Raw genomic sequence first — 21,423 nt, forward strand, 5'->3', positions numbered from 1 at the left:
TTTCTTGTGGTATTCGCTTCATTGCAGTGGTCCGGAACAGAACCCGCGATCTCTCTCGGGTCCGCCTGTATGTGCTGCTTTACTAGCACGTTAAATAAGAAACTCCAGGAACTTCCCTGGTGGTCCAGTGGTTAAGATTCCGTGCTCCCAGTGGAGGGGGCACAGGTTCGATCCCTGGTCGGGGAACTAAGATCCCTCATGCCACAAGGTGTGGCCAAAAACAGAAAGAAACTCCAGTCGCAGGTGGGCTACCTGCCATAATTTACAAATAGTGAGGAGCATAAACGATATCTTGAGATGTGTGCAATCCTGTCCTGTGGTGGGAAAACATCTGTGATTTCTGTTGGTGACGATCTCAGTTACCGCTAATAACACTGTCATGTGTCACCTCATTAGCAGTGGAAGGAGATGCTGCATTTCGGTTTGACATTAGTGGAAATAAAGATGTAATGTTTCCCCACCCAAGTCTGCAGACTCCCCGAGCACTGCCCCAGGTTGAGAACAACCCCTGGCGCAGAGAGAGGAAACTGCCCTCCAGGGCTTCTGAGGCCATGCGGGTCTGAATCCTGGCGATGACGTGGGACACTAGAGGGATGAGGGTACAAGTGTGGAGGGAGTAGAGAAGCTCTTCCTACCTGGGCATCGCTATTGAGAGGCTTGCTTTGCACATTCCTCTTTGAAACATCATATTTATGGCTACTGCTGTCTCTTAGTTGTTTTCCAGCTTCGTATAAAAAAGGAAGAAGCATGCTAATATCCTGCTGTAGGGGAGCAAGCCCCGATTTAAGAGTTGGAAGTCTGACGGTCAAATCTTGGCCCATCCACGTAGCGGCCATGACCTTTTGGCAAGTCTTTTAGCTTCTCCAGGCCTCAGTTTACCTTTCAAGAAGAAGGGGGCTTAATAGCAGTGCTGTGTTTTCCCCCGGAGGGCTGTAAGAGTTGATGGAGATTGTCCATCAGGCTACCAACCCCAAGCCTCCCAGCTTTCCCTGCAGAACTGCAGGGAAGGGGTAGAGATGGGATGCTATCTCTCTGGGGGAAAGAGTTGACCCACTTGGTAGGGGGAGTGGGTCCCGTAGGAGCAACACCCTGGGCTCTCTTAGGGGCTGTTTCCCAGGGCAAAGGTGGATGCGTGATCTCGATCACGAACCCCCTCAATGCTCATCCAAAGAACTAGTGAGGAACACGCACCTAAGCCAGGACATGAAGTTTTAAAAAACGAGTCAACAGATTTGAACCACGATTGATGCGGCGCTGCCACTTGGTGACACCATGCCCCGGTTGTGAGTTAGGGGGCCCTTTCGTGCAGCGCCCCCTCGGCTCTCCCACAGGTGACCCTGGAGACCACCATCGGCAACCGGAACTCGGCCCTGTGGAAGTACGTGCAACCCGAGGGCTGTGTGCTGGAGTGGATGCGAAATGTTGTGGCCAATCGCCTGGCCTTGGATGGGGACTCCTGGGCCGATATCTTCAAGAGGTTCAATAGTGGCACGTGAGTGGGCTTCTGGAACTGCGGCCGTCCCACCCAACCTCCCCGCTAATGCTCAGACCCTGGGAGACCTGATGTGGCACGAGGGCCACACACCCCACACCCTCTGCTGAGTCCTGTCCTTGTTTTATACGTGGGGAAACAGGCACGGGGAAGGAAAGGATTTGCCCCCCTCTTGCAGGCTTCTCCACCCAGGGAAAAGCTCCCAGAGGAAGGACAGGAAGACACTTGGAACTTGAGAGCTCTGGGGACAGTGGAGAGGGCCGTCTGAGGAGATGGACATGGGTGGATGGGGGCCCCATGAGCCAGAGACGCGGGAACTGGATAGGGCAGGGTCTTAGAACATTGCGCAGAATTGACCTTGGTTCCAGTAAGCACTAGGGAGCCATAGACTCCTCTGGAGCAGGTGAGCAGCATGATGAGAGAAAAGCCTGAGGACACCTGGTCAAGCTAAAGTGTCCGGGTGACGGTCGGATGGCCGGACGCGCCCAGACCACCCCGGCCCCATGATTCCTGACTGTGTGTGGCCCTGGGGGCAGGGGGAGGCCGGGGCGGTGACCCCAGGGTCTGTTCAGCCCTCCTTCCTTGGGCATGGCAGGTACAACAACCAGTGGATGATCGTGGACTACAAGGCATTTGTCCCCGGCGGGCCCAGCCCTGGGAGAAGGGTGCTTACTATCCTGGAGCAGATCCCGTGAGTACCCGGAAAGGGGCAGGGCGTTCCAGCAGAGGGAACTGCCAAGGCAGAGGCCTGGAGGCAGCTGAATCGTGTGTGGGAGGGGAAACCTCAGGAAGGCAATACTGGAGGAGAAGGCAGCCCCTGATTGCTAACGATTGGGGACATAAACTAGCTCCAGGCAATGGGGAGCCAGCGAGGGTCCTTGAGCAGGGCAGCACCCACAGGAGCCCCCTTTCTCACCACTCCTGCCTCGTGTCCCTTCCCGGTCGCAGGGGCATGGTGGTGGTGGCTGACAGGACCTCGGAACTCTACCAGAAGACCTACTGGGCCAGCTACAATATCCCGTATGTCCCCCCTTCCTGGTATTCCCCACCCTTGGCTCAGCTCTCCGTGCTGGGGAGGGGTGCTTCCCAGGTGATTCTTTAACTCCACAAAGAAACCCACCCTTCCCCCTTTTTCTCCAGGAAAGCCCTGACGGTCTTAGGGTACAGTTGTGAGGTCGGCATCCGTTCGGCCTCCCAGTCCGCACCCACCCACCGCAGGGTGGTAGGGGGCGGCCTGGCTCAGGTGCCGACCCCTGCCGTGGCTCTCCAGCTGGCGCTGCTTTAACTGGGCTGCACAGCCAGCACCTCTTGACCCTCACTGTGCTTTACCTGGGTCATCCCCTTTGATCCGTACAGCCACGGTGCGTGGTAGCCACTGCTCCTATTCCCATTTCACAGATGATGAAACTGAGGCCTTGAGAAAGTACCTGACTCGCCCAAGGTTCCATAGGTGGCCAACGGTGAAGTCAGGATTTGAACCCATGCCTCTTGGACCCCAGAGCCCTAGCTTGGCCACCCCACCAAGCCACCCCACAGCACAAACAAAAGACATGATTATTGCTATCCCGACTGTTGTGGTTGTTGGTGTTAATGTCGTGGCACGACCGCCCCCTTCCCCTCCCTGGCCACGGTCACGGCCAGGTGAAGTCAGTGGAGGTCGTGAGTGACCATCCTCGTTCCCAGCAGGTCCTTTGAGTCTGTGTTCAATGCCAGTGGGCTTCCGGCCCTGGTGGCCCACTTTGGGGACTGGTTCTCCTACGACGGGAGCCCCCGGGCCCAGATCTTCCGGCGGAACCAGTCCCTGGTACACGACCTGAATTCCATGATCCGGCTTATGAGGTACATGGGGGACCATGAGCCCAGAGTCACGTGGTGGGGCTTTGTCGTAACTCATTTCAAGTTCCCGCCAAGCCCGGGGGGGCGGCAGGGGTGGGGTGCAACTGTGTAGCAGCCAAGACGGCAGAACCGGGGCAGCGCTCAGCTGAGCCCTGCTGCCGCCCTCATGTCGTGGGTGAGGATGACGGACAGCCGTGGAGTGACCGCCCTGTGCCGGGCTCCGCGCTTGGGACTGGGAAACGGGCACAGAACGTGTCCCCACTGTCCTTGGGGAGCACCCTGTCCTTTGGGGGATGCAGAAATCCCTCCCGTACTCACACTGATGTGGACGTGTAACGAGAACCGTCTGAGCTCCAGGAAATGCTATGAAGGGACAAAACGGGGCCTCTAGCCTGGCCTGGGATGGGGGCCCAGAGGGATTCCCGGAGGGAGGGATGGCAGAGCCGAGGCTGAGTGATACCTGTGGAGTGACCAGCTGAAGGGGGAGGTGGTGGCTGAAGCCCAGGCGGTGGGAGGGAGCTGAGCACACTGAAAGCAGGCGGCTGGGTTAGGGGCTGCCACTAGCAGTCTGGCCTCCCCCGCTCCCCGCACGACTGAGGTTTCCTCTCTTTCCACATCCAGGTACAACGACTTCCTGCATGACCCCCTGTCATTGTGCAAAGTTTGCAACCCCAAGCCCAACGGGGAGAATGCCGTCTCGGCCCGCTCTGACCTCAACCCAGCCAATGGCTCCTACCCCTTCCAGGCCCTGCACCAGCGCTCGCATGGGGGCATCGACGTGAAGGTGCCGGGCCTGGGGCTGTGGATGGGGTCCAAGTTGGGGCAGGGAGCAGCAGAGACTCCCAGGTTGGGACAACTCAACGACCTGCCCTCCCCTCTACCCCCAGGTGACCAGCACGGCACTGGCCAAGGCCTTGCGTCTCCTGGCGGTCAGCGGCCCCACGTGGGACCAGCTGCCCCCGTTCCAGTGGAGCAGCTCGCCCTTCAGCAGCCTGCTGCACATGGGCCAGCCCGACCTCTGGAAGTTCTCACCCATCGAGGTCTGGTGGGACTGAGGCTCCATCTCTACTCTGCTGACCCCAGCAGGGCCACCCGACTGGCTGCCACCCTGCCCTCCTGCCTGGCCCCCCGCCCCGGTCCCCCGTGTGAGCGTTGCCACTGTGCCCAGGTTGGGGACCTGGGTCGGCCAGGTTCACTCTCGTCTGGGTGGCCTCCTGGGTGGGGAACGGAACCCGATGGGACCCAGGACTGACTCTGTCCCCCTAAGTGGGTGATGCCATCCCCGTCTCCCTCTGCCTCTCTGCGTCTCTCTCTCTCCCCCTGCTTTTCACTCTTTTCCAGCCTTGGGCCCCCTCCTCATGCCGCCCCTTCCTGAGGGCGGGAGCCGGATCCTGGGACCAGGTTCCGGGGCCCCTAGTGGGGCCGGCAGGAGAGGCCTGTTCCAGTGCCTGCTTCCCAGTGCTGTTTCTAACGGCGGCTCTGGAGCTCCAGCCCCTGAGACCCAGGCGTTGCCTCTGGTTGGCATCTCTCCTCCCAGCTCCCGACCCCAGCCCCACTCTGCTCCGTCTGGGAAGTAGCTCCCCTGTTTCTCCTCCTGGACAGCCCCCTTGAGGACAGGAACTTGAAACCAAACAAGAACCAAAGTTTCTGGCCACTTGTGGGTGGAAGGGCCTGAGTGTCCTTCTCTCTCTGGGGGCAGGCAGGAGTGTCAGCCCCCTGCTCCAGCCTCGGCCCGTGCCCCCTCAAACCCAGGCCTGCCCCTGGCCTCAGGGCATTGCCCACAGGTCCCCTGCTACAGGAACCAAATTGCAGGCTGTGCTGCCATTAAAAAGAGAGGCCATGGCCCCCGTGCTGTGCTTCTTGGGGCAGTGGGGCAGGCTGGGTTGGCGCCCTCTCTCTTCTCAGGTTTGGGTTCTGACCATTCACCTATGCATCCTCCTGTCCATCCTTCTGTCTGTCCATCTATACCTTCATTCACCTGCCAACCCACCCACCCCTTGTCCATCTGCAGTCATCCATCCATCTATCCTTCCATTTTCCAATCTTCCATCCGTCCATCCGTCATCCAGATACTGACCCATCTACCCATTCATCCATCCATCCATATCTATCCCAGCATCCGTCTATCCATGTGTTTATTGAACACCTACTTTGTTCTGGGTCCTGTTCTAGGGCTCTCTTAACCACCAAGACCTTCCCAAATCCTACTGGTGGGGCGGGGACAGATCAACACAACACAGAGTCCCTCCCCACCTGATCTTACCCAAAGCCTACAGTGGAGACTCGCACAATGCGATGTGCTTCGGGAGAGGAAAGCACACAACCCGGGAGTCCGAGGCCTGGGTTCGAATCCTGTCTCCACCTCCTACTAGTTATGGGACTTAACCTCTCTGAGCCTCGGTCACCTCATCTGTAAAATAGATATAACCACGTGAGCAGCATTTTCCCACGCGTGTGTCTGCACGTTTGGTGGGAGGAGGGTGAGGATTTGCTGCAAAGGTGGCTGTGACGTAGCCCACACGGGGCCTCACACACGCAACGTTCATTCATTAGCGAGAATTTATAGAATGCTTAGAACATTCCAGGCACTGTTATAAGGTCCTGGAGATACCTCACAACAACAGGTATTCCCCCCCCCCAAAAAATCCCTGCTCTTGTGACATTTACATTGGGGAGGTAGATAGTGAAAATAGACATACAGCGTGTAAGATGCTGGTAAGTGCTCTGGAGAAAGTAAAGCGCAGTTGAGGGCCGGGGATGGGTTTGCTATTTCTTTTTTTTTTTTTGGCCTCGCTGTGTGGCTTGTGGGATCTTCGTTCCCTGACCAGGGATCTAACCTGTGCCCCCTGCAGTGGAAGCACGGAGCCCTAACCACTGGACCGCCAGGGAAGTTTGCTGTTTCTCACCATAGCTTTACAATTCTTGTTATCTGGGAATTGACAACTTGTGGTTCTAAAAAGTAACTTTTCTGCCGGTACATTTCCCAGCTCCCTTAAGAGTGTTGTCTTTCCCAGGTCTCTTGAGCTCACAACAGCCCTGTTAGGCGGGGTAGGCCGGGATGTTCACATGTGAGGATGCAGACTTGGAGAAGGGAAGTGACGTGCCTGAAATCTCAAGTCTTGGGCCCTTCAGAACTAGGACGGGGGCGCAGGTCTGCAGACTCTCCCACAGGACACAGCTCTCCCTCCCCACCTCCTTGTGATGGCGCAGGCCCCAGCAGGACAAAGGTCACCACCCCCCACCACCGTGCGCCGGCCACTGGATCTTCCCAGCCACTCCTGAGGCTGAGGCTTTTATGAGGCCCACTTGGCAGATACAGTCAGTGGCTCAGGCTGGCGGAACTCAAACAGGGCCACTCTCTAGGAAGGGGCAACCCTTGTCTATTCCCTAGAACGACTCTGGTCCCTCTTGCGGCTTTTCAGGAGTTAAGGGTAGGCGTGAAGCTAAGGTGACTGAACAGAGAATGCGGGGCCATGCAGATGGTCCCCCACTGAGCTTCAGCTGATCCAGTAAAGGCAGAACCCACCTTCGCAGGGGCAGCCTGAAAGGCAGTTTCCCTCAGCACCGTTGCCCTGGGGGTTTCCCACAATCTTCAGCTTCAAGATGGCAGCCGCAGGCTCATCTGTGACTTCTGCCCTCCCCTGCAGGACAAGGGTCTGGCCAGCTGGTTGACCCTGGCCCACAGCGGCTCCTCCTTTAGTGGGCAGAGATGTCTGCCTCCCTTCTTTGGGGGTTTTGTACCTGATTCAGGCGGGACAGTGGAAGCTGGAGACTACTGGGGCTGATGATTTCCCATCCCTGCCTGCCCTTTCCTGCTGTCCTCTCTCCTGGGTTTTTAAAGTACATGTGCTGTCCCTTCTGGCTGGAAATCGGCATGTAGGCCTGTCGCTGGGATGGGTTTTCCCTGAAATTTCACAGCACCTGCTCTTTGTCAAGGCATGCAAGCCCATGTGGATCTGTGTGGTATCCCAAAGGGTTAGGTTGGTTCTCAAACTTCACTTTGGACTTGGGGGTCCACTAGTGTCCCAGGGGCTGCTATAGGTAGTGCAGGGGTGTTCCTGAGTGGCTATGCGGGACTCCCTTCAGGACCTCCAGGCAGCCCCGGCAGTTCCTCTTCTGTCCGTTTATAGGCTGGCTTCAGTAATGTGCTGTCCTTGGAAGAGAGGGTTTGTGTTTGAGAGGGTTTGCTTGACGTTGACCAGACATGGGTGTCCAGTGTCAGTTTACAAACCCCCACGAATGGGGGGCTCACTACTCCGCTCCCAGTGGTTCTGTGATAAAATCATTCTGTTATCAGGAAGGACTTCTGAACAGAATGAGGTTGGACTCTTCTGCCTCCACTGGAGGCCCGCATCCCATCCCAAACCCCTGGTGTTCAGCACAGCTCCCCCTCACCTGCTCCCTGCCATGCAGGGATGCCCCCTCCCGGCACACAAGCCCAGCGGGAGTTGGGATCCTGGCCTCCAAGTGGGAGCCCGGGGTTCCCAGGGGTGGGGGTGGGGTGGAGGATGTAATGGTGCTCAGTGTTGAGAGCTGGGGGTGACAGCAGGCATGGTGGGGTGGGAGGGAGGGAGGGAGGAAGACAGCCATGTTGGAAAAACTCAAAGGAGCTTCATTTCAATAAATAATGCTTTTCTTCTTCAATGAAAGTTTGCACATTAGAAAAGTGAGTAAGGATGGACTTTGGGCTTTCTGGGAGGAGAGACAAGATGGTTCTTCCACCCTGGACTGTGGCCCTGTCCACCTTCCCAGGGAGAGGTTACCACAGCTGCAGAAGATGATGCTGGGGCGTCTGCATCAGGGGACATCTCATCTTGAGGAGGCCCCGCTGCTGTGGTTCCTGTCCCTCCTGCCCACCCTCTCTGGGTACCTGGTCTATCCCACGTGGGCAGTTGTCACCCTAGCAGGGGTGGATAAGAGTGGGGGGCGGGGAGAAACCACAGAGCAGTCACACAGATACCAAAGAGGGCAGTTCACAGCCTTGCTAGCTGCTTCCCTTCCGGGCCTTCTGCACAGTGTTCTCATGAGAATGAGGTTACCGGCTGGCCCGGGCCACAGGCTCCCAACAGACACGAGAATAATATTTCACAAGTCACTGGATAAAACTCCAGCCCTTCCAGGGGTCTCCCGGGTAGGGGAGGCGTCCTCACTGGGGCAGCCCGCTCTTCATGCCCAGCTGTTTCTTGAGCTCCGGCAGCTGGGCCAGGCTAATGTTGCTGCCCCCACAAACGATGACCACGAGGGAGGACAGTGGGGTACAGAGCTTCCCCTCTCCTTGCAGCTTCTGAACCACGTTGCTGTAGATGGCGGCCAGGGCTGCCCCACAGGCGGGCTCCACCAGGATCTTCTCCTCATCTGCCAGAGGAGGGGGATGGTGAGGGTAGAGCCAGAGTTCCGCAGGGTGCAAGGGAACAGTCGGGCCACTGGTAAAGCATAAGCCACTCAGCTCTCAGCCCTGGGCACAGACTCTGGTCCAGGACCAACCCCACCTGCCATCATTACCCTACACTGAACTTCCAAGGTCTGAGCCAGGGCTGAGTTTCATCATCAGTGCTAACACTGAAAAGATGATTGTAATTTCCTGAGCACCGTGTTGAGGATTCTGAGGAATCATCTGAGCAAGAATGCCAGGGTTGATTAGCCAAACTAACTGTGAGTATAGGAGAATTAAGTGGCAGCTTAAGTGTGTGTGTGTGTGTGTGTATGTTTGTCATCCCTGTCCCAGGATGAACCCGGTAAGAGTCCAACTTAGTTACAGACCCACCTCTGAATCCAACACTGAGGCCCATAGTTTCCTTTGTTACCCTGGCTACCAGGAAACTCAGAGCCAACATTTTAAATACTTCGTTATTTTTCCTTGCTGTTATGTTATCAGACTTACTTCTTCATTTGTCCCTCTGGTCTTTCTATTTTTACCACCGCATTGCATTAACTTCCATTAATGGGAAATTCCAGGGAGGGACGGGAGACAGAACTGTGAATGGGATCCCTTGGCACGCCCAGTGGACAGCCACTTAGGTCCCGAATCAGCAGGTCGGGTCTTGAAAGGACTTGGCACATACCCACAAACTTCTCAACAGCGGCCACAGCCTCCTGGTCCGAGACAACTTCAGAGAAAATGGGGTGTTCCTGAAACACCTTCATAGCCTGTGCTGTCACAGTGGTCACGCCCAGGGCTTTGGCAACACTGGGAGAGGCAAGGATGGAGAAGCGGGGGAAGAGATAGGAGAGAGGAGGGAGGCAGACCATGTGACTACCTTCTGGCCAATGAGAGGTAAATGGAAGTATCGTGTCTTTAAAGGGAGGGGGCATAGCTTCTGCCCTGACTTCTTCCTGCTAGATGGAGTATGGGTGTGATAGCTGGCACTTAAGCAGCTATTTTGGGCCATAAGTCTACATGATAAGGATTATGGAGAACAAACTCAAGGATCCTGGGCCCCTGGCTTCGTGGAGTTGCCCCTGGACTGCCTACCTCCAGATTTTTTTTATATATGAGAGGAGATAAAGTTCAATTTTGTTTAAGCCATTGTTATTTTGGGCTCCTGTATAATGCGGCCAAACCTAATCCTAATCAAACACCATCTGTCAAAAGTCTGGGGCTTGGATAAGAACTCCTTGGGACCAGGAGCTGTGTTTATTCACCACTGTCTCCCCAGGATCAGCCAGTGTCTTGCACATATTAGGGGCTCAGTAAATGGTTGGTAAATTAGTGAGGTGTGTAAAACCCTGCCACAGAGGAACCCAATAAGTGATTAATCTTAGACTTTTCATGCAAGGAAGTGTGATGTTCATGGTACAGAGTCACACAGACTTGGGTTTGGTCCCAGCCGTACCACTCACTGGCTGTGTGACTCTGGGCAAGTGACCAAAGCCTCAGTTTCTTCACCTATAAAATGGGACTGGCATCGGGATCTGCCTCACAGCCAGCACCGAGGGGGGAGCTCCCCAACGCTCATGGAACATAGTGGCAGCACCCCTGCCTACTTACCTGGTGATCTGGGGCAGGGTGACAAGTTTGCCGGCCTTGGTGGAAGCGTGGAAGCTGTTGGCTCCGATGGTCTCCATGGTGATGATGGGCACGTCTCCCCAGCCCACCTCCACCAGCCCCTGGGCCACTCCGCACAACAGCCCTCCACCCCCCACCGCCAGCACGATGGCCCCCGGCTTTGCGCTCATCGTCTCCTTCAGCTCCTTCACGATAGAAGAGTGGCCTTCCCTGGAGGAGGGGGGTGGCAGGTCAGGGCTGGGCTTCCTGGAGACCCCAGGCAGCCCTGAAGATGCCACTTACCCTCTGTATTTGCCCTCATCCCAGGCGGCTAATGGGCCTCGGGGCTGGTCACCTCGTCCCCGACTCTGCCCTGATTTCCAGCTGGCAGAAACTGCATCTCTACCTGAGGGCTTTCTCTGACCACTGGAGCACTATGACTGTGGCAGCTGGCGGTGCCAGGAGACGAAACCCCCTGAGAGCAGCCCTCAACCAACTATGGGAATTAAGAATTACGGGAGTCGATGCACAGACGCCCCAGCATCATCTTCTGCAGGTGTGGTAACTCTGGTTCATGTTCCACACTGGCTTCCAGGGGCCCCCGAGGGACTGAGCGCCAGCTGCCCACAGTGGTCACTGGCCCATCAGTGCTTTTTATTGGCTTCCCTCCTCACTCCTCTAATGAGTCACCTCCCAAGTCAACTGCTTTCCCTGAAATCTTTGTCTCGGGGTCTGATTCTGGGGGACCCGATCGCACACACCTGTGTATCTGAGCCCATGTGTTTGCTCACGGTCAAGGAGAATGGGCATTGGTGCACGTGTGTGTGGGCACCAGCTGCCACGCCTGTGCGTGTGCTTCTACATGGTGATGTGCACACACGTGTACACCGCTGTGTGTGATGGTGTGCATCATGGCAGGTGTCTACTCGGTGGGGTGGTGGGGTGGTCACTACCCACCCCGGGTGACCCTGGGCTCCACGTACCAGATGAGGGGGTCATCGAAGGGAGGGACGTAGATCCAGCCTGAGTTGTTTTTCGTCAGGGCCTTGGCCACCTTGACAGCCTCATCCAATGTCTGCAAGATCACAGAGGAGGCGGGAGGGGTGAGGGGCTGGGGGACCTGGCCCTGCTACCAGGTGCCCTCCGTGGCCCCTGCCCCAGGTTGGCACTCACCTCACCCACCACCTTGACCATGGCGCCCTCATTCTTGAGCCGCTGGATGGTGAGGGCGGGCGTGGTGCTGGGCACGACAATCGTGGCGGGAATGCCCAGCTTCCTGGCCGCATAGGCAGCTGCCATGCCTGCGTTGCCTGCTGCCAGGGGTGGGGGGTGGAAAGTGTTAGTGGGACTCCCTGACCTCCAGGCTCTGAACCCTCCCTGGGTGGCTGCTGGCCTCCAGCTGGAATTCTAAATTGGGACTTCTGCAGATGTTTGCAGGGCCCAGAGAGGTGGAGCCCCTGGCCCCAGGACACACAGCAGAGGACAGGAGGAGGCGTGCAGGCCACTTACCCGAGGAACAGACAAAGTGTTCACAGCCTCGCTCAGCCCACTGTAGAGACAAAGAGGGAGGGGATCAGGCCGTACATCTTCCCTCCCCAAAGAGACTGGCTCAGGGAAGGGTGAGGGAGAGTCAGGCCACTGATGGCTCTGGGATCAGTCCACAAGGGGACCCTCTGCACTGGCACCCCTGAACCAGAGGAGGCGTTAATGGTGGGTGCTCAGGCCTTGCGGGGAAGTTGCAGGGCCTAGCCTGTAGCTTCTAGGATTTCACACGGCACTGGCCCTGGCCTGTCCAGAAAGAGGACCTGCTGCACTCTCCCGGATGATGCAGAGCCCGTGCTGTACCGTCTTGCAGAAGTGTCCGATGCCCCGGATTTTGAAGGAGCCGGAGGGCTGGGCACTGTCTATCTTGAGATAGACGGTGGTACCAGCCACTTTGGACAGGGTCATGCTGTCACGGACGGGGGTCTTCACGTGCAGGGGTTCGCCTGACATCATTGCTGGGAGAAAGGAAGGAAACCCAGAGGGTCAGGGGAGCTGGCCCTGGTGGCAGCTGCTGCCATTCAGTAGGCGTGTGGCTGGGAGGGACCTTGTCCCTAACTTCCCAGGAGGCCAAGGACAAGGCCCAGATTATAGCAACCTGGAGACCTGAGCTCAAATCTCAACTCGGCCACCTACTTGACATGGGACAAGGAATCTCCCTTCAGCCTCAGCTGCCTCATCTGTAAAATGGGCATAAGGGTCATCTGCCCCCCACCTTGCCCACCCCAAGACACACATACGCTATGCTGGGAAGCTACGAACATCAGAAATAACATCCAGGGAATTCCCTGGTGGTCCAGGGGTTAGTACACCTCGCTCTCATTGTCGAGGGCGTGGGTTCGATCCCTGGTCAGGGAACTAAGATCCCACAAGCTGCATGGCGCGGTGAAAAAGAAAAAAAAAAAAGAAAGAAAGAAAGAACATCCAGACTTTGTAACTTTTGAAGAGCATGAGGTGGAAATAGATTTGCAGGTGCTGATGCAGAGTGAGCCACAGGATGGCTAAGTGGCTGAAGCAGGGGCGGGATATCAGATCTAGTCTGTGCAGGGACACACGCACACACACACAATCCACATGCTCCTGTGTGCACAGAACATCTCAGCAAACACACAAGAAACCAGTCAGGGTGGGGACCTCTGAGGAGAACTGGCACTCGGCATCCCCTTATGTACAATTTGAATGTTTTGCCATGTGCATATATATTACTTATTTAAATATGCATTTTTATTTTAAAAATTATTTATTTATTTATTTATGGCTGCATTGGGTCTTCGTTGCTGCGTGTGGGCTTTTTCTAGTTGCGGCGAGCCAGGGCTACTCTTCATTGTGGCACGCGGGGCTTCTCATTGTAGTGGCTTCTCTTGTGGAGCACGGGCTCTAGGGCACGTGGGCTTCAGTAGCTGTGGCTCGCGGGCTCTAGAGTGCAAGCTCAGTAGTTGTGGCGCAAGGGCTTAGCTGCTCCGCAGCATGTCGGATCTTCCCAGACCAGGGATCGAACCCGTGTCCCCTGCATTGGCAGGTGGATTCTTAACCACTGCGCCACCAGGGAAGTCCAAAATATGCATTTTTTAAAAACTAACCTTCAGAAAGCCCTGTACCCAGTTAGGGGAAGCTTTTTATTTTTTTAAATTTTTATTTATTTATTTATTTTTGCAGTACATGGGCCTCTCACTGTTGTGGCCTCTCCCGTTGCGGAGCAACAGGCTCCGGACGCGCAGGCCCAGCGGCCATGGCTTATGGGCCCAGCCGCTCCGTGGCACGTGGGATCTTCCTGGACCGGTACACGAACCCGTGTCCCCTGCATCGGCAGGCGGACTCCCAACCACTGCGCCACCAGGGAAGCCCTATTGTTATTTTTTATAATAATTATTATATTATTTAATAATCACTTCTAAAGTGATTACCATGTGCCAGACACTGTCTTAAGCTTTACAGATATTAACTCACTTAATCCTTTTAACAGTCCTAGGAGGTGTCATTATTCTCCAGTTCTGGTGAGGAAACGGACTCTGACTCTGTTTTTCAGGTTGACCACATGTACCTCTTATGATGCGACATTGACACTTTTCTAGATGGGAGGTGGGGTGGGGTCTATGCTTCCTCCTCTTGAACTGGGTCGGAGGTGGGAGGGGCGCTGTGGCTGCAGTGGAAGTGACGCTATGTGACGTCCAAGCAGTGAGGTGCTGGTGAATATTTAACTGTGGCTTCTCCGAAGGAAAAGAAAGTCCTGATTTCTAGTGTGTGGCTCTAGCCCAGTGTGGCTCTCAAGGCTGGTCCATGTAAGGTGACCCAGCTTCCACCTGGCTGGTAAGCTCCCTGTCCTAACCCAGATGCCATGATGGGCGCAAGCCCAGGCCGCACGCGGAGGCCACAGGTAGGTGTCGCGCCCGACAGTTCCAGCTGAGATTCCAGCTGATGGCCAGACATGGGGTCTGACTTAGGGATGACTCTAGCCCAGCTACCGTCATCACACTGCAGCCCCCAGGTGAGACCCAAGTGGGAACTGCCTAGCTGAGTCCAGTCAAACCCCAGAGTCATGACAGGTAAAGAATGGTCTGCTGCTGTTTTCAGTCACTCACCTTGGGGCAGTTTGTCACAGCAATAGAGGCTGGAGTATTGACTTGCCCAAGGTCACACAACTAGGGAGTAGGGGAGGCAGGACTTTTTTTTTTTATTTTTGGCCATGCCGCGTGGCTTGTGGGATCTTAGTTACCCAACCAGGGAATGAACCTGTGCCTTTGGCTGTGAAAGCGTGGAATCCTAACCACTGGACTGCCAGAGAATTCCTAAGTGGGGAAGACAGGATTTGAACCAGGCAGCCTAGGCCCAGAGCCAGGCTCTCTCCAGGACACATGGGTGTGGCTCAGGGTCTCCTGTCTGCACGGATTCTGGGTGACTGAGAAACTAAGGTGGCCCAGATTCTGACCACGCCCCCTTTCCATCCTGCCTCTCCTGCTGAGTCACAGGGGAAACTGATTCTCCCCAGCTTGATCGGAGCCAGAATTGATCAGCGGGTGGTTGAACAGCCTATTTGCTCCTCCCCTTCCCCCCACCCCAGAAGGCCAGGCAAGGGTGGCTACCCCCTCCCATCCCCCCACTACATTTCCAGTGACTCCACTGGTCCAGCCCCTGGACCTGGGTACTCCTGGCCCAGGCATCCCCCCTCCTGGAATGGTCCAGATATGCCTGGCTTGGAAGAAAAGTGGGGGATGGCATTCTGACCACCCCAGCAGCGTTAGCACCCCCCAAATATGGGCCTCCCATGTCTGTCTGAATTAACTGACATTCAGGGCCTGGGGGGGGGGCCCAAACACACACCACCTCTCCCCTAGATCTGCTGAATAAAAGTCAGAAACAGGAGGCACTCCAAACCAGGGGCATCCCCACATCTGTTTGAATTAACTTTTAGTTCCTGGAGGTTATTCCTCAAACAATGGCATTCTTGTTCTGGTTGACTGGACCTTAAGGTCTTATGCAGGTCTTATGCAGGTAGCCAAGTCCTGGCCTCAGGGAGCCCTCCTGGTGGGGGTGGGGGAGGCACCCACCCCTTTCAGGTGGATTCGGAACACCCGCCCCCAACCCGTCTCCCACTGTGCCATCGGATGCCCGCAGGTGAGGGGGCAGGGTCCCTCCAGCACAGTGCCCTGTGGAAAGGGGGCGTCTGTAAACTGCACTGGGCAGCCATTCCCACCTGCTAAGACTTCAAAAAAGGAGGCTGAGCCAGGTGCAGAGGAGGGAGAGGGCGCGGGAAGCTGTTGTCTGCCTACCTGTCACCCGGCAGTCAGAAGTTACAGTCTCACGTGACTCACAGTACGAGCTCAGTAAAAATGAACTATTATTATACATGGACTGAACACTTTAAGTGCACTATCTCATTTCACCCTCACAACAACCTTAAGAGGAAGGTTCTGTTATTATTACCCCCACTTTACAGATGAGGAAACTGAGGCACGGAGCTGGCAGTGCACCCAGACAGTCTGGCTTCAAAGCATGGGTTTTTATGCTCAACTGACTCTACCTCCCCCTCTTCCCCTGGGAAAACCCAGGCTGGCCGCAGGCACTCCAGTCGCAGGGATGGAGCTGAGGATGGATGGGGCCGCTTACCGGGCAAAGGCGATGAGCTGGCGGCTGCACAAAGCGTGCGAGCAAGGGAGGGATAGATTGGAGATGGTCTAGATGGGTAGACGGCCCACGGACAGATGAAGTGCAGAACAGGTAGAGAGTGTCTTCAGAATCGTCCCGGGGCTAACGGGTCCGGGCTTTATCCCCCCAGGCGCCTCCGGGCAGCCAATGGGGCCCCAGGACAGGCCACACCCCCTCCAGGCCCCGCCCCCTGGCCCAAGGCCGGGGGCTTCCAGGAGGGGAACCAGCAGCTAGCGGCGCCTCTCTCTGGCAGCTGCTTCTGTCTTTTTCCCAGTCCCGCTAGCCACCTCCCCTTCCCCATCCACAACCTCACTTGCAAATGAGGACAAATACCTACTTCCCTAGGGATTTTAGGAGGCTGCTGGAGGAGGGTGTGCGATAACGCACTTAAAGTCGCTAGCGCGCGTGCTTGGCAGTTAGTAGGCACCCAAGAAACAAACAGTGGAGAAAGTGGATACTATTATCATCCCGTCTTACAGAAAGGGAAACTGAGGCACACAGTAAGAGGGATGAGCTGGCACTTGAACGCAGCAGTCTGACTCCCAAAACTGCAATCTAAACACAGTTTTTAAAATTGCCGTCCCCTGTCATCCTTTATGACCCCTTTGTCCTAAAGGGGCAGACAGCCTTATGGGTAAGACCCAGGAGGGTCAGGGTTCAAATCCTGGCTCTGCCCTTTACTAGCTGCGTGGCCCTAGGCAAGTCACTTTGGCTCCTGGGGGCTCTGTTTGCTCATCTGTAAAATGGGGATGATAATGGTACCTCCCTCCTAGGATTAGATGACATGATAACGTATGTATGTATGGAATTGAGTGTGAGTGTTCAGTAAGTGCTGGCAGCCATCACCATCATCCTCACCATCATCTTCATCATCACAGAAGTGGAAGGTCTTGCCTCCCTGCCCCATGCCAAGCCTCGGATCTGTCGCTGGCTGTCTGCAGGGGTCTGCATCCCCACAGGGGTGGTGCGCGCGCGTGTGCGCGCGCGCGCGCACACACACACACACACACACACACACACACACACACACAGAGTCGGCTTTCTCCCTGGCCCCTTCAACAAAGCTTTCTTGTCCAACTGGCCAGGAAAAGAATATCGATGAGACAGAGGGCAGAGAGGGCACAGACAGACCACACAGCCATCCCCCTCCATGCGACAAGCTGTCCCCCTCTGACTATCCACAGGCCATCCCTGTAAGGCCAGCAGGTCCGGGGAAGGGCCCAGGGAGCCAGACGGAACCCCCACCAAAGTGGCTGATGCAACCGACACCTGACATTGCCACACCACTCGGCCCTGATCTTCCCACTCCCCGAGGGGCGGAACCAAGGGCTCTGAGACTGATGCAACCGACACCTGACATTGCCACAACACCCGAGAGATTACCAAAAAAGGGCTGCTTCACACAGCAAGCACCTCCCCTGCGTCCACCCCTATAAATTTTGTTCGCGCCCACACCCGGGCGCGACTTCTCTGGCCCCTTTCTCTCGGACCAGTGAACCTCGCCCGGGAGCGTTCCCAAATAAAGCTTGCTTAAGCTCGCCTCCATTTTTTGGTGCCGTTCCTTACAATCCCGAGCCCCCCTTCCTAGTGGGACATCCACAGCTGTGTGTTGGGGATCCAGGGTGGCGGAGCTGAAGGGATGTGAGCATCAGGAAGCTCACGTGTAGCCACAGCCTCCTGGTGTGCATCTGAGTGTATACAGCTGGCGCTCACTTTGCCCGAGTATCTGCTTGTGCCTGATTCCATGTCAAGTGTTTCCTATGTGGGTTTTCACTTAACCCTCAGACAGCTAGGGGAGTGGGCATTTTGAATCCCACCTCACAGGTAAGGAAACAGGCTCAGAGGTGAAGTAAAACTGCCCAAGGTCACCCAGGAGGCAGGGATGAAATGAGTCAACTGAAATAAAACCGCACAAGGTGAGAGCTGTGAGTTTCAGTTTTATTTGGGAGCTTACTGAGGACAGTAGCCCGGGCAGGAGACATCCTCCCAGATCGCTCTAAGGAGCTGCTCCAAAGAGGTGGGGGCGGGGGGGGGGGCGCGGAGAGGTCAATACATATAAGATATGGTGAAGGGGGTGCACGCAATCCAGCAAACATCTCGGTACAGCGTTGCTGCTATTCACCAGGAACAGACATCTCCGTTAATGACTTTAGTGCTTTTCTAGGTATGAGAAGATACAAGAAATTGGGTTCCTAAAAATTTTTCCTGAAAATATCCAACTGTCTGAAGGCCTGTTCTGCCAATTTTCCCAGAGCACAGAGCGCCTCATTCCTGATCACAGCCCTGAACTCCTTTTGGGCAGGGTGTGTTGAAGGTCAGAGATTGCAGTGGCTAGCGACGTCACTCTTGTAGAACCAGGTGACCAGTGATATTTTTTAGTTGTCAAGTGCAAATTCAGGAATTCTGAGTCCTTCATGGATACAAGGCTGATGGAGGGGTTGGAGGTGGGGGTCAGGGAGGGCATCTGGCCCAGCCTGGTCACAGTCAGAAGTCCCAGATTTAGGCTTTTGATGCTGCCTCCACACGGGGGATTAAGCTCCATTCCAGTGGAACAGCACCCTGACTGGGCGGTGGGAAGCTGCAAGTGGTGGAAACAAGGTGATTAATTCGTTCTTTTGACCTCTGTGTATTGGTCCATTAATTTCAACAAGAATGGATCACGGCTGTGATTTGAAAAACACCAAATTAAGAAAATCAATCCTATAAGAACCAAAAAGAGAGGAAAAGACAAAATATATATCATTTTTGATATACCGTCTGGGCATTTAAAAAAAAAGTAACTTTACTGGGACTTCCTGTGCTTCCAATGCAGGGGGCATATGGGTTCCATCCTTGGTCGGGAACTGCATACCATACTGCACAGTGCAGCCAAAAAAAAAAAAAAGTAACTTTATTGAGATATAATTCACAAGGCATACAATTCACCCATTTACAGAGTATCAGCTTTAGAACATTTTCATCATCCCACAAAGAAACCCCCGACCCAATAACAATCACTTCTCCTTCTCCCCCCTCCCTCCAGCCCCTGGCAACGATCAATCTGCTTTCTGTCTTTATGAATTCTTCTATCTGGACATTTCATATAAATGGGATAATATACTATGTGGCCTTCTGTGTCTGGCTTCTTTCACTGAGTATTCTGTCTTCAAGGTTCAACCACATTGTAGCATGTGTCAGTGCTTCCTTCCTTTTTATTGTTATTTATTAATTTTAATTTTTTTTTTTAAATTCAAGATCCATTTGTTCTCTAGTTCTGCCCACACCCTCCTTGAAAGGGCGTTGAATCCTTCCGTTCACTTTAACACCTTGTGCTGAAAACACGTGTTCCGAGGTTTCGACTATGAGATCCACATTCTTAAAGCACTAATTCTTAAACCTCATCTAGATTTCTCCCCTTGGATGGGAGGAGATGACCCAAACACAGCGAAGAACAGCTAGGACTGTGGGCTCTGCTCGCCCAGAAGACCTTGTGGCTTCCCTGACCACCCGGCTGGAGCCAGGATTAGGGCCCTGAGACGAGGGGCACCTGCTGGGCTGCTGCCCCCGCCTCCTGTCCTGTTCACTAGGCTGGCTGTCACCTCTAGTTTCCCTGGAGTTCGGGCATTCCGGACGGTCTCTGCTCATACTTCTGTGACACGCCTGCTGCCTCAGCATCGCTGATCCACACCAAGGGGGAAAGGCACACAGAACTGCTTTTCAGCACACCAACGTTCCACACAGAAGTTAAGCCTGCAGGTTCTTTGTCATCAGAGGACATTTTCAAGGCCATGACTTTCCCGGGCTCTCCACTGCTCTTGCCGGCAGACGGGATGCGCGTGCCCGTGGTGCTGAGTGGGCGCACCCCCCCGGCTCCACTCCGGTTCACTCTCCTGGAGAACTGAGGGTGGTGCCCTGGGCTCGTCAGCAGGCTCTACCCTGAACCCAGTCCTAGAGTGACAAGAGCCACACCTGCAGGTCTGTTCCACTGACCAGCTGCACAGGACCGAGCTGAGCCACGGACCTTGGTCTGGATTGTGTTGGCTGGTCGTTCTTGCCTAGGTTCACAGGCCAACAGCCGCTGCCCTCCCTTTCCTGCTCATCACCGCACCAGCGGCTCACTCCTACCTGCTGCCGTCACACGCCTGCCAACCTCGTGTTCGGGGGCCAGCCAAGAACTGAGACCCCAGCAGGCCCCCAGTTCCCAGCAGGCAAACTCCCCATTAAACTACTGCTGCCTAGCGGTGTTCTCGAGGCTTCAGAGCCGGGAGAGTGCGGAGAGCTGCTGGAGGGTCTTAGGGGGAGGCTGGCCGCTGTCATTGTACAAACCTCAGAGAGATCAGTTCATGCCCATGACTCTAGCATCCAAGGCGTGTCCGTTTCCAGATAGCAAGTGAGTCAGTTTCCTGACAGAACCAAGTTCAAATCCAACTTTTGCCATGAACTTGCTTTAACGGGTAGTAGTATCCACCCCTTAGATTTGTCGTGAGGATTTAATGACTTAATTGATGTAAAGTTGTAAGGACAGTTGTAAGCCCAGCATATACCAAGATATTTGCAGGGGGTTTCAGTCTCAGAACACAAACCGCATGTGCACCAAATGAAGACTTTTTTATTTTCCTCTAACTCTGCTTAATTTTTATTTCAAGCAGGTAAATAATTGGAGACCATGAGGGGTTTTCCCTCCCCCCTCCCCACTAGGGGTGGCAGTGACATTCCAGGGCTGAGTCAACACAAGATGGGGTGGGGATGCTGCCTGGTCCTCACTTGTCTGACCCCCGCCCCAGCTTGCTGGGGGGGCCCTTCCTCATTCCCTGCCATGTGAATCCTTGTCCCATAGTCTGGGGGCCACGGGCAACCATTCCAGAGAAAGGTTGGAGACTCAAGGTATCTTCACTCCCCTCCCTGTTTTGGCCACTGCCTTAAACTTTCTCTTATCTCCATTCCCTGAGGCAAAGTGCACGGCCCCTCTTCCAGCAGCGGAGTGTGGAGTAGATGCCTATCAACTGTACATCTGCAGGAAAGTTTGAATAAGTCGTTAAACTTTGGTAGCTTGAAACTATCCGCTGGAGCCTATTGATACCATGAAAATCAACAAACGTTACAAATGAGGACTCCTTCCTTCTTTCCTTCCTTCCTTCTTTTCCTTTTTCTCTTTCTCTCTCTTTCTCTGTCTCTCTCTGATTTGCCTCTTTGTCTCTCAATGTCTCTCTTTCTTTGTCTCTGTCTCTCTGTGTTTGTCTCTGTCTCTCTGTTACTCTCTGTCTCTCACTGTCTGTCTCCTCCCCGGGAGAGGGAAGTGAGGGGGAGGGAGTGATAAGTTAATATTCTCAAAATATTATTCCTCCATGATACATGCCTCTGCTATGCATTTCCCCTGATTATACAGAAAAATAACTCTGGCAAAAGGGAAAAACTTGTTACTGCGGATCCCGGACTGGCTCTTGTT

At 54.9% G+C, this 21,423-nt stretch overlaps 2 protein-coding genes and 1 long non-coding RNA gene across 4 annotated transcripts in view; 1 reads left to right on the forward strand and 2 right to left on the reverse strand.

Annotated features, from left to right (window-relative positions):
* Nucleotides 1–6,307, forward strand: part of PLBD2 (phospholipase B domain containing 2) — a 29,069-nt gene extending 22,762 nt beyond the window's left edge. The window contains exons 7-12 of one of the 2 annotated variants that reach the window (XM_027124665.1): nt 1,332–1,492; nt 2,088–2,183; nt 2,441–2,512; nt 3,176–3,331; nt 3,950–4,112; nt 4,216–6,307. In XM_027124665.1, coding sequence (XP_026980466.1) covers nt 1,332–1,492; nt 2,088–2,183; nt 2,441–2,512; nt 3,176–3,331; nt 3,950–4,112; nt 4,216–4,383 — 816 coding nt within the window. In that variant the 3' untranslated portion in view covers nt 4,384–6,307. The remainder of the gene's footprint in view (nt 1–1,331; nt 1,493–2,087; nt 2,184–2,440; nt 2,513–3,175; nt 3,332–3,949; nt 4,113–4,215) is intronic. The other variant, XM_027124666.1, reaches the window with a different exon arrangement.
* Nucleotides 1,088–20,119, reverse strand: LOC113629834 (uncharacterized). Its single transcript, XR_003436709.1, has 3 exons — nt 19,995–20,119; nt 8,435–8,441; nt 1,088–1,098 (listed from the first exon to the last, which is right to left on the reverse strand). It is a non-coding gene; the product is annotated as an uncharacterized LOC113629834 (long non-coding RNA).
* SDS (serine dehydratase) lies at nt 8,119–12,725 on the reverse strand. Its single transcript, XM_027124667.1, has 7 exons — nt 12,159–12,725; nt 11,823–11,862; nt 11,487–11,626; nt 11,297–11,388; nt 10,317–10,544; nt 9,391–9,515; nt 8,119–8,683 (listed from the first exon to the last, which is right to left on the reverse strand). The coding sequence occupies exons 1-7, from the start codon at nt 12,309–12,311 to the stop codon at nt 8,475–8,477; spliced, it is 987 nt and encodes a 328-aa protein (XP_026980468.1). The 5' UTR covers nt 12,312–12,725; the 3' UTR covers nt 8,119–8,474.
* Nucleotides 20,120–21,423: the final 1,304 nt, after the last annotated feature.

The sequence above is a fragment of the Aethalodelphis obliquidens genome, unplaced genomic scaffold, assembly GCF_003676395.1.
Source record: "Aethalodelphis obliquidens isolate GAN/ISIS:26980383/991018 unplaced genomic scaffold, ASM367639v1 scaffold28, whole genome shotgun sequence".
NCBI lineage: Eukaryota > Metazoa > Chordata > Mammalia > Artiodactyla > Delphinidae > Aethalodelphis > Aethalodelphis obliquidens.